General features: G+C 39.6%; 1 protein-coding gene across 2 annotated transcripts in view; it reads right to left on the bottom strand.

The window, feature by feature from the left end:
- The window catches only part of FAM118B (family with sequence similarity 118 member B), a 46,011-nt gene that overhangs the window by 8,390 nt on the left and 20,262 nt on the right, over positions 1 to 17,359 (bottom strand). For both annotated transcript variants that reach the window (XM_082845397.1, XM_082845396.1), the window contains exons 2-4: positions 15,671 to 15,763; positions 11,609 to 11,861; positions 2,347 to 2,574 (exon numbers count right to left, since the gene is read on the bottom strand). In XM_082845397.1, coding sequence (XP_082701523.1) covers positions 2,347 to 2,574; positions 11,609 to 11,861; positions 15,671 to 15,756 — 567 coding nt within the window. In that variant the 5' untranslated portion in view covers positions 15,757 to 15,763. The remainder of the gene's footprint in view (positions 1 to 2,346; positions 2,575 to 11,608; positions 11,862 to 15,670; positions 15,764 to 17,359) is intronic.

A 17,359-nucleotide genomic window follows, 5' to 3' on the forward strand; every position in this document is an offset into this window, starting at 1 on the left:
CTCTTTGAAAGCAACAAGCAAAAATGAGAATTTGTTTGTCTAATTTGCAGGAACCACAGGGCTCTTTCCACTGGTGACACACATGACAGCTCTGGATGACCGTTTCAGGAAGGATCCCCGAGAGGCCAAACCTTGTATCGATGCCCTGGTCTAGTCCCCTTTCACACTCACTCCAGGCTTGGCCATCTGGCTTGCTTTAGCCAACGGGGCATTAGCAGACAAGAGCAGAAGCTTGGAAAACATTGGCACAATGAGTCTTCTTCCTCTTTTGCTGCTTGTGGAACCCAGCTACCATGTGAAGAAGCCTGATGGCCCAGCCGACTGCCTGCACCAACAGACACGCAAGCAAGGCCATCTACCACCACCTGGTCTGGCCCCCAGAGGACTGCAGCCATGTGTGTCACTTGCAAAACCGGCAGAACTGTCCAGCCGAGCCGATCAGCCCAGCTCAAGTAGGAAATTCACATTATCACGGGCAAATAAAACATTGTTTTAAACCACAAAGTTTTCAGGGTGATTTCCTGTGCAGCAATTGATAAGCGATAAAAGAATCACTTCAGTCACCTCTGAGTTACCTAAAAGGCTACCAGTGAAGAACGATTATTTAGATGACAATGATAATAAGGGCCAACTGGATCCCATGTTTCCATTTTCCCAAGGACTTGAGACAGTATAAATTTATTTTTAACATTCTAGAGAAAAAAGGTATGCATTAGGGAAAAACAGTCAGGAGGCACAGAGATTTAGAATTAGAGTATTACCAGGCTCTATTCTGACTGCCAGTCAATGGCTTTAACCCTTAAACTTCAATACTGCCCCTAATGTGGACTAAAATACAAAGCAAATCTTGAGACTCCAGGGTGAAAATGAGAAGGAAAATTTCAAGTCTGATTGATACCCATAACTTTAAAAAGGCCCTTACGCTTTTGATGCTGGTCATGATCTTTGGAGACTGTATCAGAAACAGCATGGAAGCTGTTTCTTGCCATTCATTTTTTAATTTCATTCAACCATTTATAAATTCAAAAAATATTTACTGAGCACCTACTATGTACCCAGTACTATCTTAGGCATTAGGGTAAGAAGGGCTGACATGGTTCCTGTCCAAATGGGGTTGCTATTCCTCTGGGGCAAACAGGCAGAAAACAAACAAACCAAGATGAAAATGGAAAGTTATATCAAGTGCTTCATTGAAAATATGAACCAAAAAATAAGGTGGGTCCTTTCTTAATTAGGATGGTCAGAGAAGACCTCTCAGAGGAAGTGATTCGTAAGTGAAGACTTACAGGTGAAGAAGGAGCTGGCCATACAAAGCATGGAGGCAGCAGGTGGAAAACACTCCAGCCAGAGAAAACCAGTCTTTTCGGCACCATTTCTCTAGATTGGATTTCCTTTTACGACTCGACTTCAAGGTCAGCAAAATCACAAGACTGGCATTATAGCTACTGCTCTGGCAGAAGCAGTACTGTGACATGAGTGCCCGTGGGGGAGTCATTTGTCTCTTCAAACTCTACTTAGCTGGGTTCTAAGTGGGACACAAAGGCAGGCTCCCAGGAAAACGAAGTATGAAGGCAAATTACAAAAACTACAGGGCAGGACAAATGAGACCCTGTGGCGGTTTATAATCTGTTTGGTTTTTTCCCCCCCCCTCCTTCTTCAATCATTACGTCTCTGACACCTTTTTATGGCAATGAAAACATTTTCCCTTTTATGGCTTCAGTGTATTTCATCAATTAAATGGTGTTATCTATAGAATGTCCCATTGGTGCTAGATTTCAAATTACAACCTCTGGTGACCATTCTAATAAAAGCCTTCTCTCATTAGATGACATAGATGGACATCTGTAATTCCATATTATGGGAGATGGCTTAGGTATAGTATGGGCTACATTAAAAAAAGAAGTCTGCTGAGGTGTCCTTTGAATACTAATCTCAACCCAGCTGTCATTTGGCTTGAAACGGGCTCTCCAGACATCAAAAAGTAGCTTTCGTACATTTCCAACAGATGCCATGAACAATATATCAACTCTAAATCAATACTGCACCCACCTGATATTATCTAGTGTTAAAAGATTTACATCTCACAGTTCAAATGGCTTCCTATAATCTTGCTTAAGATTGGGTGAAACTGTCAAAACTCACAGAACTGAACACTTTTACGATCTGTGCTTTTAAATGTACATTGATTTTTATCTCAAAAAACTAAAATCCAACCAGGGATAACAGTCTCCCTTTCTACCTCTCCATAAATGCCAGTACTATACAATATCCCAACCAGAAAACAGTATTTCTCATGAGGATACAATCCACTGGCCTGAAGAGATAAACTAATCCTTTACTTTTTACCTTCTTCTCATCAGTAAGGTCAAGGGATTCAAGTTGTTTTCCCTGATCTGCTGCATACAGTTCCAGGAGATTGTCAAAATTTGTAGTTAATACCAGGGCTCCATTTTCCATCAGGTGGAGAACTGACTGAAGTAGCTGTTTACCAGAATCTTCCATCTTTGACTCCAAGTCATCAAATACTTCATATAAACAGTCCTTGAAAAATGTGGATCGAACATTACTAGTACGCTGGGGAGGGATATAAGAGAGATAAGTTAGTTCTAGCATTTTGGTAGGTCATTTGTTTCCATTAAATAACAGCAACTTTTTGAAGAGTGCTTTGCACTTATACTGTCTCTGGGACTTCCCTGGCGGTCCAGTGGTTAAGACTCTGTGCTTCCACTGCAGGAGACACGGGTTTGATCCCTGGACGGGGAACTAAGATCCCACATGCCGCGCAGCATGGCCAAAACATTAAAAAAAAAAAAAAAGTAAAATACTGTCTCCCTCACAGGGTTCTAATAAGGAAAACAGGAGTATACATGCCAGCTGCCAGCTCAACGTTTTAGCACACAGCAAGTGATCCGCACTATTACATCATATGCAAAGAAGCACACGCTCTCTAAATAGGCATTTTTATAGAATGAAGAAGATGGGCATGGCGAGGAGAGGTGACTACTGTCCAGACCAAAGGAAAACTGGGGCAGAAAGCACAGCTCCAACTACCCTTTAAGCAGGCCTCAGGTAAGAATACTTTCTGTTAAACTTTCCGTATCTAGGGCATAACCACTAAAAGACAGCTCTAAATGTGGTTTAACATGTCTTTTTCTAATCCTAGGTGCTTTCTACAGATGCTGATGGATTTAGGACAGACCGCTTACCTTCCCCCTGCCTGTTTTTTTCCCTGGTATAATTCAGCCACTTGTTTACAAGGCTGCTAGAGAGAATATTCAGTACATGATAATGGTTACCAAAAATCTTTATTTTGCAACTGTTAAAAATACCAAAACTAATCAGTTCTGAACAGACTCCCTATTTCTTAACAAATGGTTCATTTAGATAACTGTTTTCCCCGGTTTGTTTTGAATACTACATGTAAATATCCCTGAGAACTAATGAGGAAATATAATACCAATCTCAAGTGGGAAGTTGGCTTTCTAACTTAAAAGGCAAAGTGATCCCTAGGACAAAAGGAATTTGAAACAGGAAAGTAACTATGCAGTGTGCTACAACAAATACCTGATCCCTATCTTATTCTTGCAACACCATTCCATTAGATAATATCTAAGCAAGAATCAGTTCTTAAAGGCCCCATTATTCCCCATTCAAACTCCAAGTAACTGCAATTAGCTGCTAGATAGCAGACTAGCCATAATCCTCCTGTTATCCTCAAAGCAGTCTCCCTACCCTCCTGGTTTGCCTTGCATACCTTTCTAATAGCACTATGCGCCGATAAAGATCTGTTTCCACGGAACCACGTAAGTAGATTCATAAAGCACACTTCAATTTGCCAAATGTGCTTCCTATTTTTTTCAAAGTATTTAATAAAATTATCTATTTTTTCATTATACCTTCCAAGTGAATGGTAAATTATTTTCACAGGAGAAAAATGAGAGCACAGAGGTGAAACAGTACCTCTGCCTGGTGATGACACACCCAGAAGTTTGTCTAGCTCTGTCGATCGCTGTTCTCTGCTACATTTACCACAAGACAGGCTTCTCACTGTACCCTGTTGTCAGTGGGCTCAGACTCCTTTCTAGGGCTAACTAGATGGAACAGCCCACGATTTATGTGGCTAAGAATGGGGGTCACGTTTTTCAACTTCTGTCCGCTCTCTTTACATCATGGCATAAATTATTACGTCACATATTAGCAGCCCACAGGCAACCAAGTAGGGACTCTAACACTTAATCAGAATGAACAGTCTGATCAGAAACGAACAGTGAAGAAACTGAATTTCACTACATGCAAGAGTCAACTACTATTGAATGCCAGGCACTGTTCTAGATTTGTTATAAAAACTATGGTGCCCCTTTAATGTCCATCAACATTACGATCCATGTACCCTATAATCTTGCAATCTCATTTCTGGGAATATATCCCACAGACGTAATTGCAAACAAATAAAATGACATATGCAACATTATCACTGCTCTGTTCCCTGTGACAGTAAAAGGCTGGAAATAAGCCAAGTATCCATACACAGGAAACTGGTATGGAAAGATGTCCAGGATATACTGTCACGTAAAACAAACAAGTACACATCAGTATGTCTAGAATGCTACCTGTTGACATGGGGGTGGAAGCAATGAAATAAGAATAAATAGAATCCCATGTGCTTGTTTTTACAGAAAAGAACACTGGAAGGATACTCAAAAAGAGTGGTGACCAACTGGGGGCAAGTCGGGGAAAGGAGGTAGACAGAGCCATGGGTGCGAGTGAGATGCCATGATGGATGTACACCTTTTATATCATTTTGTATTTGTGCAATGTGTATAAACAATACAATACCCATTCAAAAAATGAAAACTAAGTTTAAAATTAAAGAATATGGTGACTTTAAGAACTTCCTCATCTTTCATACCTTCATTTTGTACTCTGATTCACACACACGGTTAAACAACACTAATAAGCCAGCACCAGTTTAATTATCATGCACACAGATAAAAACACCTGGGTATACGAACAGGTAAGCATGGGTGTAGGATGTACTTCCTTGCTTCTAAGAAAAGAAATACAAAAGGTTAAATAAAGTCTGGAAATAAAAGTCATGAGCCACTTATTTTAGCTAACTATCTCTGGGTCCTCTTTCAGTTATTACATTTTGCATACCAACACAGACAGGAAGGAAAGCGGCTTCTATAGCTGCATCAATTTCCTCAGACTTAAAATCAACTTCTTCTCTCTTGAAACAGGTGACCCTAGAACTGAATTTCCCACAAATGGCCTCTCTAAGTAAAGACAAAAGAATGAAAACAAACAAGGAGGTTCCAAGGTCAAAAGGAAATGCCAAACTCCCACACATATTTATGGACATTTTCTCATTCATTTAAAACAGTGAACTGAATCCAATGTTGCTTCATTTCCTCCTACCCTGTAACTCCCATCCTTCTGATCCCAGACATAGTAAAAACTACAAAAAAAATCCTGACTCATTTTCACCAAGGTTATTAACATTTACAGTGCATTTACTATGTGCCAGACACTTCCCATACATTTTCTCACTTATTTTTCAAGTGGGATAAGTAGCATTATCCCAGTTTTACAGGTGCAAAATTAGATTCCGAGACCTTAAGTGATTTGCCCAGGGTTCCAGTGCCTTTAAAAATGGCACAGTCTTTCCGGTTCTGAAACCCAAAATTTTTGCAATGGCATTTCCCTACTGTAAGAAACTGGCTCAGTAGATGGGCCTATTAACCCTGTCATGTTACTGTTGTTTGTTAGATTCTTAAAAAATAAACCAAAAAAACCACCAACAACAAAAAACCCCAAAAAAGGACATTTTCAAAGACACACAAAAGTAAAAAGGAGAGTATTCTCTCTCCCCGCTTCCACAGTGCTCCCCCCAACCCCCCTGCTCCCAAGTACCAATTTCAACAATTATCACACATGGCCAATCCGGTTTAACCTAAACTCCCCTCCACCATATCCCACCCCCTTCACTGAATTTTTTCTGAAGGAATTCCCAGGCATCGTATCATTCAGACACTTCAACAGTTTCCTTAAAGATAAGGATTCCCATTTACATATAAAAAACAGTCTGCAAAACCACTATCACACCTAAAAAAATGCAATAATATTAATTCCTTAATAGCAAATACTCAGAGAGTCTTCATATTTCCCCAAATGTGTGTTATGTGTGTGTCTCTCTTTCAAGCCTTTGGGTTGCCTATATTTTTTCCTTACATATCCCCTATTGGAGTGGTTTTCAAAATGTGGCCCATGGATCCCATGGATTCCTAAGATTCTTTTTTTTTTTAAATAATTTATTTCTTTACTTATTTATTTTTGGCTGCGTTGGGTCTTCGTTGCTGCGCGTGGGCTTTCTGTAGTTGCGGCGAGCGGGGGCTACTCTTCATTGCGGTGCGCGGGCTTCTCATTGCAGTGGCTTCTCTTGCTGTGCAGCACAGGCTCTAGGTGCGCGGGCTTCAGTAGTTGCAGCTCGTGGGCTCAGTATTTGTGGCTCACGGCCTCTAGAGCGCAGGCTCAGTAGTTGTGGCGCACGGGCTTAGTTGCTCCGTGGCATGTGGGATCTTCCTGGACCAGGGCTCGAACCCATGTCCCCTGCATTGGCAGGTGGATTCTTAACCACTGTGCCACCAGGGAAGCCCTCCTAAGATTCTGTAAGGGGTCTGCAAAGTCAAAATTATTTTCATAATGGTATTAAGGCGATATTTGTCTTTCAAACTGTATTAATATTTACACTGATGGTACAAAAGCAATGGCAGGTAAAACTGCTGGTGCCTTGGCATGAATCAGGACACGGGGACAGTGGAACCCAGCTGTGCCAGTAATCACAGTAGTACTCTTCACTACCAAAGACTTACAGTAAGAAAAGAATGCCAGTTTCACTTAAGAATGTCCTGTAAAATGAAGCAGTAAAAATTATTAATTGTACTAAATACTGACCCTCAAGTACATGTCGTAATATTCTGTGTAAAGGAAAACAGGAAGTACACACAAAGCACTTCCCACTCTGATGGGGTCTTGAGGCCAGACACTCTCGTGATGATTTTGAGTTTTAAACTGAACTAGCCACCTTTTTTTCATCAAACATCATTTTTACTTGAAAGAATGACTGGCAGACAAACTATGATTATTCAGATTTGAGTATTCTCAGCATTCTTGCAAAAATAAATGAAGTGAGCCTGTCATTTCGAGGAAAAACTAGCCAATGATCGCTGCCATTGTTGCCAATGATGAAAGCTGAGCTTTCAAGCAAAAATCAGATTTTTAGAAAACTTTTATCTGCCACCATGAGCTTGACAGCTTCCAAATACCTTTGTGATGAGATTGGTGGTGATATTAATGGATGCAATTTTTTTGGATGGTGTAATGAAATGTGTCAAAATCTAGAAGATACGTACACCTCAGTGAAGCAGTATTTTCCCAATGGGTAATGTTACAAAACCGTGCATGGGTAGAAGATGGATCATGGATCTTAATGCAACAGCATAAGGGAAGTTCAGATTCCATATCACCAATAACATGGATATGATCTGATATCAGATTCTTTATGGCTATTAATCTTTAGGAAGCCATCACTTACTGAATTTTTGGTGTAGTATCAACAACGAGTATCTACATTATCCAAAAAGACTATTAAAATACTTTTCTCTTTTCCAAGTATGTACCTGTAAGCCCTGATTTTTTTGTATAGTCAAACCCAAACCTCACAAAGACACCTGACTGACTACGTAAAGCAGATATGAGAATCCATTTTCAATTAAGCCAGACATTGAAGAGATTTGCAAAACGTGAAACGATACCACTCTTCTCACTAATTTATTTTTGTTTTTGGAAAATATAGTTGCTTTTGATAAGCACGTTGTTTATGTTAGCATGTAACAGGCTTATTATTATTTTTAAACGAATTTAACATTTAAAAAATGTCTCAGTTTTAATTTTCAATATAGTGAATATGAACAGACATAACCCACATAAACAAGAGCTGTTTGAGATTCTCAGTAATTTTTAGGCGTATATAGGGGTCTTGAGACCAAAAAGTTTGATAACTGCTACTCTACTGGAACTGACACTACGACTACACTTGAAGGTGAATACTAAATCTTCATCCAAAGATAATTAGTGACTCCAGTTTGATGTTTGGTTAGTATACATTTATTGACACTGACTTTAAATCCTCTCATTACTTTCAATCATAACTAACCCACCTAGCAAGGTCGTGCTTTCTAGTCTCAGGAGACCTTTTCAAAGGATGAATGAAGGGTCCAGCCAAGTGGCACGCACCATGCAGACAAGACTTGCTGGACTAATACAGCACTCTTTGTCCTCACGAGCTCGCTCTTTCTTTTTTCCCCCAGAAAGACAACATTTTTATTACCGGGCTGACACACTTCTTTAATACTTTTCCCTTATATTTTGGGTCTATATACTCTTTAATTACCTTTTTATATGACAACAATTTTGTATTTGTTTGAACATTAAAAAATTATGCTTTCTTCTTCTTTTCTCTCAAGTGTACTTAGCAGATATTAACACAGCCACCCTCATTTTCATTGACCACTGTTTGAATCATACAGCTTTTCCATCCTCTTACCTTTATTTTTAACAGCTTTATTGAGATATGGTTCACATAACATACAATTCACCTATTTGAAGTGCACAATTCAGTGGTTATTTGTATATCCACAGATATGTGCAACTGTCACCACAGTCAATTTTTTTTTTTTTTTGGCTGTGCCACGCGGCTTGCAGGTTCTCGGTACCCCGACCAGGCATTAAACCCCAGCTGCAGCAGTGAAAGCCCGAAATCCTAACCACTAGGCCACCAGGGAACTCCCCATCACAGTCAATTTTAGAAAATGTTCATCTCAAAAAGAAATCCCATCCCTTTAACTATCACCCTCCTGCCCTCCATCCCTGCTCCAGTCCTAGGCAACTACTAAACTACTTTCTGCTCTAACAGATTTCCCTACTCTGGACATTTCGTATGAGTGGAATCCTCTAACATGTGGTCTTTTGTGACTGGCTTCCTCTCAGCATAATGTTTTAAAGCTTCGTGCACATTGCACCATGTAAGTACTTGATTCCTTTTTATTGGCAGGTAATAGTCTATCGTGTGAATATGTCACATTTTGTTTATCTATTTGACAGCTGCTGGACATCTGCACTATTTCCAGCTTTTGTCTATTATGAGTAATGTTATAAAGATCTGTTTATAAGTTTTTGTATGGACACACACTTTCATTTCTCTTGGGGTGTGTGTGTGTGTGTGTGTGTGTGTATGCACAAGTGGAATCGTTGGGTCATATGACAACTTTATTTATTTGTTTGAGAAATGGCCAGACTATTTTCCTTGCTGTCTGCACCACTTCACAATCCCAGCAGCGTACGAGGGTTACAGTTTCTCCACAGCCTCATCAACATTTATTACCCAACTCTTTGATTCTAGCTATCCCAGTGTGTGTAAGGTGGTATCTGACATAGTTTCTGATTTGCATTTTTCTAATGACTAATGACGTCAAGCATCTTTTCATACACTTATTGGTTATTTGTATATCTTCCTTGGAGAAATGTCTATTCAAATCCTTTGCCATTTAAAAACTGGATTATTTTAAATGCTGGAGAGGGTGGGGGTGGGAATGTAAACTGGTGCAGCCACTATGGAAAAGAGTATGGAGATTCCTTAAATAGAGCTACCATATGACCCAGCAATCCCACTCCTGGGCATATATCTGGAGAAAACTCTAATTCAAAAAGACACACGCACCCCTATGTTCACAGCAGCACTATTTACAATAGTCAAGACATGGAAGCAACCTAAATGTCCATCCACAGATGAATGGATAAAGAAGATGTGGTACATATACACAATGATACTACTCGGCCATAAAAAAGGATGAGATAATGCCATTTGCAGCAACATGGATAGACCTAGAGATTACCATAGTAAGTCAGTCAGACAGAGAAAGACAAATATCATATGACATCACTTACATATGGAATCTAAAAAATGATACAAATGAATTAATTTACAAAACAGAAACAGGCTCAGAGACATAGAAAACAAACTTATGGTTACCAAAGGGCAAAGCAGGGGAGGGATAAATTAGGAGTTTGGGATTAGCGGATACGAATTACTATATAAGACAGATAAACAACAAGGTCCTACTGTATAGCACAGGGAACTATATTCGATATCTTGTAATAAACTATAATGGAAAAGAATATGAAAAAGAATACATGTATAACTGAATCATTTTGCTGTACACCAGAGACTAATACAACACTGTAAATCAACTATACTTCAAAAACAAATTAAACTGAAAAAACTGGATTATTTGTGTTTTTATTAAGTTATAAGAGTTTTTTTTATACATTCTGGACACTACACCCTTATCAGATATATGAATTGTCAACATCGTCTCCCATTCTGGGGGCTGTCTTCTCACTTTCCTGATAATGCTCAGTGAGCCTAGTAGTTTTTACAACTTTGGTGAAGTGCAGTTTATCTATTTTTTCTTTTGATTCTTGTGCTTTTGGTGTCATGATTAAAAAACTACTGCCAGATCCAAGGTCATGAAGCTTTAAAACTACGTTTTCTTCTAAGAGTTTTATAGTTTTTAGCTCTTACATTTAGGTCTTTAATCCACTGAGCTAATTTTTGTATATGGTATGAGATGGAGGTCCCATGAGCTCTTTAAAGTCTATTAATTTTTTATACTGTTCTAGGTTAGTAACATTTTACCCCAATTAAGCACAAAGAAATGAAAAGACAAGTAAAAGGCCCTAAGTTTTTGAATGAGTCATGATCTAGGAGGGAATTATCAATACTTCTAAATGCCTTTCAGGCTAACACTTAATGACACTTCTTTCCTATGGGCCCTAGGGCGTAGGGGGAAAAATCAACACTGATAATTGACTTTTTAAGGCATAAGAGTTACATTTTTTTCAAGGTGCACTTAATTCATTAAGCTTTAAAATATGCTTTGGCTACTCTACTATTTCCAAATATATCTTAAGTGAATCCTGATTTTTAAGACATTTTTAAAACGAAGCAAGACAAAGAGGCCCTTAAATCATTCAGGAATTGATTTGCAGCTCAGTTTGCTAAAACGCAGCAAAATTCCATATATATATATATATATATATATGTGTGTGTGTGTGTGTGTGACTGCCTTTAAAAGGAACATTAAAAACTGGCGCTGCTTCATCCACAAAATAAGAATTATCTCTAATCTTTCTGAGGTTCCCTGAAAGGCATGGATGCCAGGGAACACAGCTTTTATAGTAGTGAGAGTAGAAAAAGTAAATTTAAAGCACAGCAATAATGGGACAGTGGTCTCATTTTGTACAAATAAAGGCCTCAACAACATTATCATCACCATCATCACCAACCCCCCCGCACCACCACCACCACAACACACTGAAATGAGGTCAAGGTAACTACCATGATTCGGGTCCATAAACTGACATTTTGCAGAAGAGCTGAATGTTATGCAAATCTATAGGCTAGAAACATAAATCTCCTTATTGCATTCAGCATGTGTGTCTGGTTTTAGGAAAGATCGAATGCCAGGGCTCACACAAGGGTACTCACAGGAGAGAGTTTCTGGATGAGGTCATGGGCAACATGGACAAGGTTCTTGTCTTCATGGAGACATTTCTGAAATTTTTTGCTCTCCTCATCTTCTAGAAGATCAAAATCAATGGCCGCATCCAGTAAGGCCTGAATCAACCCCTTCCAGGATTTCAGGGCTGGGACCTGGGGTGCGACCGCAGCACTGATGCCTGTTCCAATCACCAGCACGAGCTCCCGAGGCTTCTTCGTTTTCAGGCTTGGGAGCAGCTTCCTGAAAAAGTCAAACAAACGAGAGGACTGAGAACGTCCAACAGACACGAGGCACAAAGACCGTCCAAAGCCACGGTTTTCAGCTCTAACTCCTACAGCCGCAAAGATGACAAGCACAGGCTTGATGCCTTTCCAAAGTAGTGTGAGCACGGTAGTGCCAGTACGTGTTGAGAAAGTAATAACCCTACTGTGGAAATCCTAAAGAGCCATCGTAAGACCGATCTTCTCCTTTGTAGTCCTCTCAACCTAAGAAAACCCAATATCAGGAAAAGGTCCAACTATCACCAGTCAGTTGAGTTTTGATAACTAAACTGTATTTTAAACAAACATAAATTTCAAAAAACATGTCTGATTTGATTTGGATTCCAGAGAGAAAAGAAACCCCCCACATGTGAAATTCCTATTGTTGAGAAATGCAAAACAGGAGATGAAAGAAAAGCTAATAAAAAGAAACGTAAGCCCAAAGTTTGTGAACACAAAGACGAAAATGAACGTGACTAAAGCTGAGTATGAGATAGTCAAATATGGGAACACATTTGCCTTCGGCTTTGTTCTAGATATCCTCAAGCAGGAAAAAAAAAAAAAAAAAATAGTGGCCAACAAAATTCTGAAAACACAAAAGCCTTACATACCTAAATAAAGAAACAACCATTCAACGGATATGACGGAAGGTGGAAAACATTCCTTTCTTCCCGTGATAAACACTGAGTTCTGTCCTGACTTCTGTGTGAGATAATTTTTGTGTTTTGGTACAAATTTTTGTGTTTTTGTTTCTCCACGCCCCCTTCATCCTGAAACTATATTAAAATCTGTTTGAAATATGTTTATGCACTTTAATTTAAACACATGCTGATGGCATGTGTTTTCCTAAGAAACTGCCCTTCTCGACCTTTTGCTCACATAATACAATGAACAGAAAAAGGATTTGCATGTTGGCATAATGCAAGAAGGGAAAGGTACTTTTAGCCTTGAGAAAGCTGGTTTTGAAGAAACCACCTTTAGAACTGCCTTCCCTATTCCCAATTCCATGAAAAACTCATAAAGCACCATACACATGGAGTCCCTGGCCGCACAAGCTTAGTCTGCTGGGGAAGACTGATAATAGACATTAGAAGCAAACAGTGAAAAATGCATTTCAGTTCAAGGGGATCAAGAAAGTGAAGCACACACAAACACATACTTAAAATTTCTAGAAGGGAGGGACTAGCAGATGCAAACTACTGCACACAGTATGAATAAACAAGTCCTACTGCACAGCACAGGGAACTATATTCAATATCCTTTAATAAACCATAACGGAAAAGAAAAAAAAATTTCTAGAAGTATTCATAAGAACTGTAAATAGTGGTTAACTCTGGGGACTGAGGAGAACAGGGATTTTTGTTTTCCATTTGAATGTGCTGTACTATTGGAATTCTTTACCTCATACATTATAGATCTGAGATGTGATTTTTCCAAATTTAAGACTTCCAGTTAAAAGGGAAAAATTTAACAGTTATGTTTCACCTCTGGTTCTTCCTAAAACACTAAATAGTAGTAATTTTTTAAGAAGGCATACATTCATAAAAAGCAGAATAGGAAAAGATGACAAAAATAGGAAAAGTAGACGAAAGAGGTCAATAGATTTTAGAAGCGGTCAAGTAAGAGCTGATCTCCTCTGCAGAAGCTTGGAAATGTTCAGGCACAGCTGAAGGTGGAGGGTCAATTCGCTGCAAGGCTGTGTCAGAAGTGGTCAGAACTCTAGGACAGGAGGCCTGTCCTCCAGAGAGCTTCCACCAGAGGGTTCTGTATCTGAGAACACCGTGCACAGCTTGGGGAGGGGGACTGTGTACATTCTGTATAAGAAATATGAGACTCTCCCCTGCCCCCCTCTCCTAAAGGAAGACTCCCAGACGTTGGCAGTCAACCTTACGCCTGCACCTCAACCTCATGGGGTCAGGAGGTGGGAGGAGTTCCCTTTGGGGAAAATGGCCAGCATGAGAGAAAAGACCCACAGAGTCTGGCAGGCTGTGGAACTTGGCCCATGCTTGTTACCCACAGGGAGGCCCACCAGCCACCAAGCCCCTCGTCACACACAGAGTCTCCATTGGCTTTTCAGTGTTTTCTCTTAAATATGAGCAGAAAAATAAGGGTCACCTTACCTTTGAACAAAATCCCCAGCATGAGAGTTATACCCGAACAAACCAGCAGATAGAAAGGAACTTGGGGGAAATAAGAGACAATCTGGGAAAGGGGAGAAAAACTGAAAAGGAAACAGTGACATCCTGACATAGATTTTTTTTTTTTAAATGGCATCTGTGCAACAGAACAGGATGCTATAAAAAAAACTGGGCAAATGAAAAGATTTCTTATTTCTATACAAAAAAGACAGAAATAAAAATTCATAATGTTGGGAGATACAACTGAGAAAATCTCTGAGAAAGTAGAATGATAAAAACAAAAGTGATAGAAAGCTGTAAGAAAATTAGAGACTTATCCAGAAGGCCCAACATCTGAATACCAAGAATTCTACAAAGACAGAATACAGAAAGAACCGTAAAGGAAATTATCAAATCAGTAACACAGGAAAATTCCTCCAAAGTGAAATTATTAGTAGCCTGCTTGAAAGAGTTACCTGATATCCAGATTCATATGAAGATGTATCATTATGAAATTTCAGATTACTGAGAATAAAATAACCATACTTACAAGTTTCTAATGAGAAAAGAAAAAGAGGTCATATAATACAAAGGACTAGGAATTAGAAGAGAGTGGCTATTGTGGCAGGAACACTTAAGATGTTAGCAGAGAATGGGCAATGATTTCATTAACTGTAAGGAAAATGAGTCCGTATCTGAAGTTCTACACTCAGCCAAATCATCAACGTAAGAGTATGATAAAGACATTTTCAAATGTCTCCCAAAACTTTTCTCCTCTGAATCCTTACCAAGGAAGCTAACGAGATGTTTTTCAGCAAAATGAAGGAGTACACCAAAAAGGAAGACATAAGATCCAGGAAACAGAGGATCCAATACAGGAGAGATGTGAAAGGAATTCCCAGGGTGACAGGAAAGGAAAACGGCAGACAGCAGCAATGTGGCAGGCCTGGAGCACAACTGCCCAGAGGGAAGGACCCACGGAGCAGCTTTAAACTTGCACATTGCTGACGTGTGTCAGCAGATTAGGAGATTTACGCTCTATCACAGAGTTTGAATTTAAATTGATAGGTTCAAAGAAAACAAAGCAAAAAAAAAAAAAAAGAGACAATCTTTAATAACCTGGAGGAAAAAATGGACAAGGAAAGAAACATAATAACACATTAGGCTCAGCTATGAATACTATTTATACAGTCATACAATGTAAATATTAAACCAAAAATTGTGATATAAAACACACTAGGAGGCTGTGAGGAGAGTCATGGTGTGTTTGGGGAGGGCAGCTGGGGATGGATGAGGGGAGGATTCAGGACAGCAAGCCTAATCCTTACCTTCCATAATTAGAAACAGGTAAAACCCAAAACTAAGAAACAGCAGTACACATACAGTATTAAAAATCTGGATGTAAATATTAGAAGAAACAGACAAAGTTGAAAGTGATTACCTCTAAGGAGGAGGTGAGGCACTATGAGCCTTAAAGAACTGTCTTTTAAAATTATATACATTTCTGACCTTGATAAAAAACAGAAATTAAATGCAAAATAAAAATAATTTTTATATGAAGGCCAATATTGATTAGTGATGCCAACTGGGATGTAGGGTAAGTTCGTTATTTTTCATTATCTACCATCAGTGGTGATTTCCTCTGTTCCTTGGATCCCCTTCCCTTGTTTACCTGGGCTTTTTGGTGGGAGGTGCGCCATCACTCAAGAGCTCCCAAATCTGGTCTATAGCCGAGGCCTGGCTCCCTGTAGAAGCCATCCAGTTTCTAAAAGAGATTAAACACCACGGACCACAATTAGATGTGTAAAGTATATCATTCAAAATAGCACATGCGTTGAACAGTTTTAATAAGCTGTACATCCTAAAAAGTGTTCTAGAGGTATAACCGGCTTAACAGAAATTCATTAATTAATGTGTCCCAAATTTAAGGAATTAAATTCATCCAAAGGAAAGTAACCTCAAAATTATGACTTTGGAGCTCTATATTGTTATCCAAAGTATACAGATATATATAAGTTCTGAAGGCTTTCCCTCCCCCTCCAAAACCAAACAAAACCAACATCAACTCATGTCAATTGTTGGCCATCACTTTGTGGAGCCTAAGAAATACCTGCTATTCTCCCACGAGACAGGCTTGGGGAAGACTTTGAGGATAAAAATAACCCACGAGGATTTCCCTGGTGGCACAGCGGTTAAGAATCCTCCTGCCAATGCAGGAGACAGGGGTTCGATCCTGGCCCAGGAAGATGCCACATGCCGCGGAGCAACTAAGCCCGTGCACCACAACTACTGAGCCCGCGTGCCACAACTACTGAAGCCCATGCACCTAGAGCCCGTGCTCCGCAACAAGAGAAGCCACCGCAATGAGAAGTTCACATACCGCAGCAAAGAGGAGATCCCACTCTCCGCAACTAGAGAAAGCCTGGGCACAGCAACAAAGACCCAAAGCAGCCAAAAATAAATCAAAAAAAAAAAAAAGATTTAAAATTAACCCACGGGTAAGTGTGCTAAATGCCCGCAATTATCCTTTACTTTCACCTAAAGAAATCACTGGCTCAAGAATAGAATAATCAATACTAATTTGCTGATTGCTGAACATCCCTTGTTGCTGGACAACTGTGTCCTCACGGGCAGTGAGGCATGACTCTCTAGCTAAACAAAGACTGGGTTCTGAGACACTATGAAGAATGGGAAAGGTATTACCAAGCAATTATATTCAGGTGATAACTAGACAAAGTGAAAGAATTATCGTGGATTAGAATAAGACCAATAAAGAGAAGTTTTAACTGCTCAAAAGTTTACTATACTTGCTAAATATAAGGGCTGTTAATTCTAAAATAGCAATACATTAAATATTGTCCCCCCCAATAACCAGAAGACAACACATATTACCAGAGTTTTGGACTTTTTAAAAAAATTTATATTTATTTATTTATTGTTGGCTGTGTTAGGTCTTCATTGCTGCACGTGGCCTTTCTCTAGTTGTGGTGAGCGGGGGCTACTCTTCATTGCCGCGCGCGTACTTCTCATTGCGGTGGCTTCTCCTGTTGCGGAGCACGGGCTCTATGCGTGCAGGCTTCCGTAGTTGTGGCACGTGGGCTCAGTGATTGTGGCTCACGGGCTCTAGAGCACAGGCTCAGTATCTGTGGCGCACGGGCTTAGTTGCTCCGCGGTGGGTGGGATCTTCCTGGACCAGGACTCAAACCCGTGTCCCCTGCATTGGCAGGCAGATTCTTAACCACTGCACCACCAGGGAAGTCCCTGGATGTTTTATTACCTTACATTGTCAGTACTTAGAAACCAAACTACTAATAATTACTTGAAGCTTGCTTGCTGTTTTATCAGAAAGTTTTTTCTTTCT

Source organism: Leucopleurus acutus, assembly GCF_964270905.1.
Source record: "Leucopleurus acutus genome assembly, chromosome: 8".
In the NCBI taxonomy this organism is placed as follows: Eukaryota; Metazoa; Chordata; class Mammalia; order Artiodactyla; family Delphinidae; genus Leucopleurus; species Leucopleurus acutus.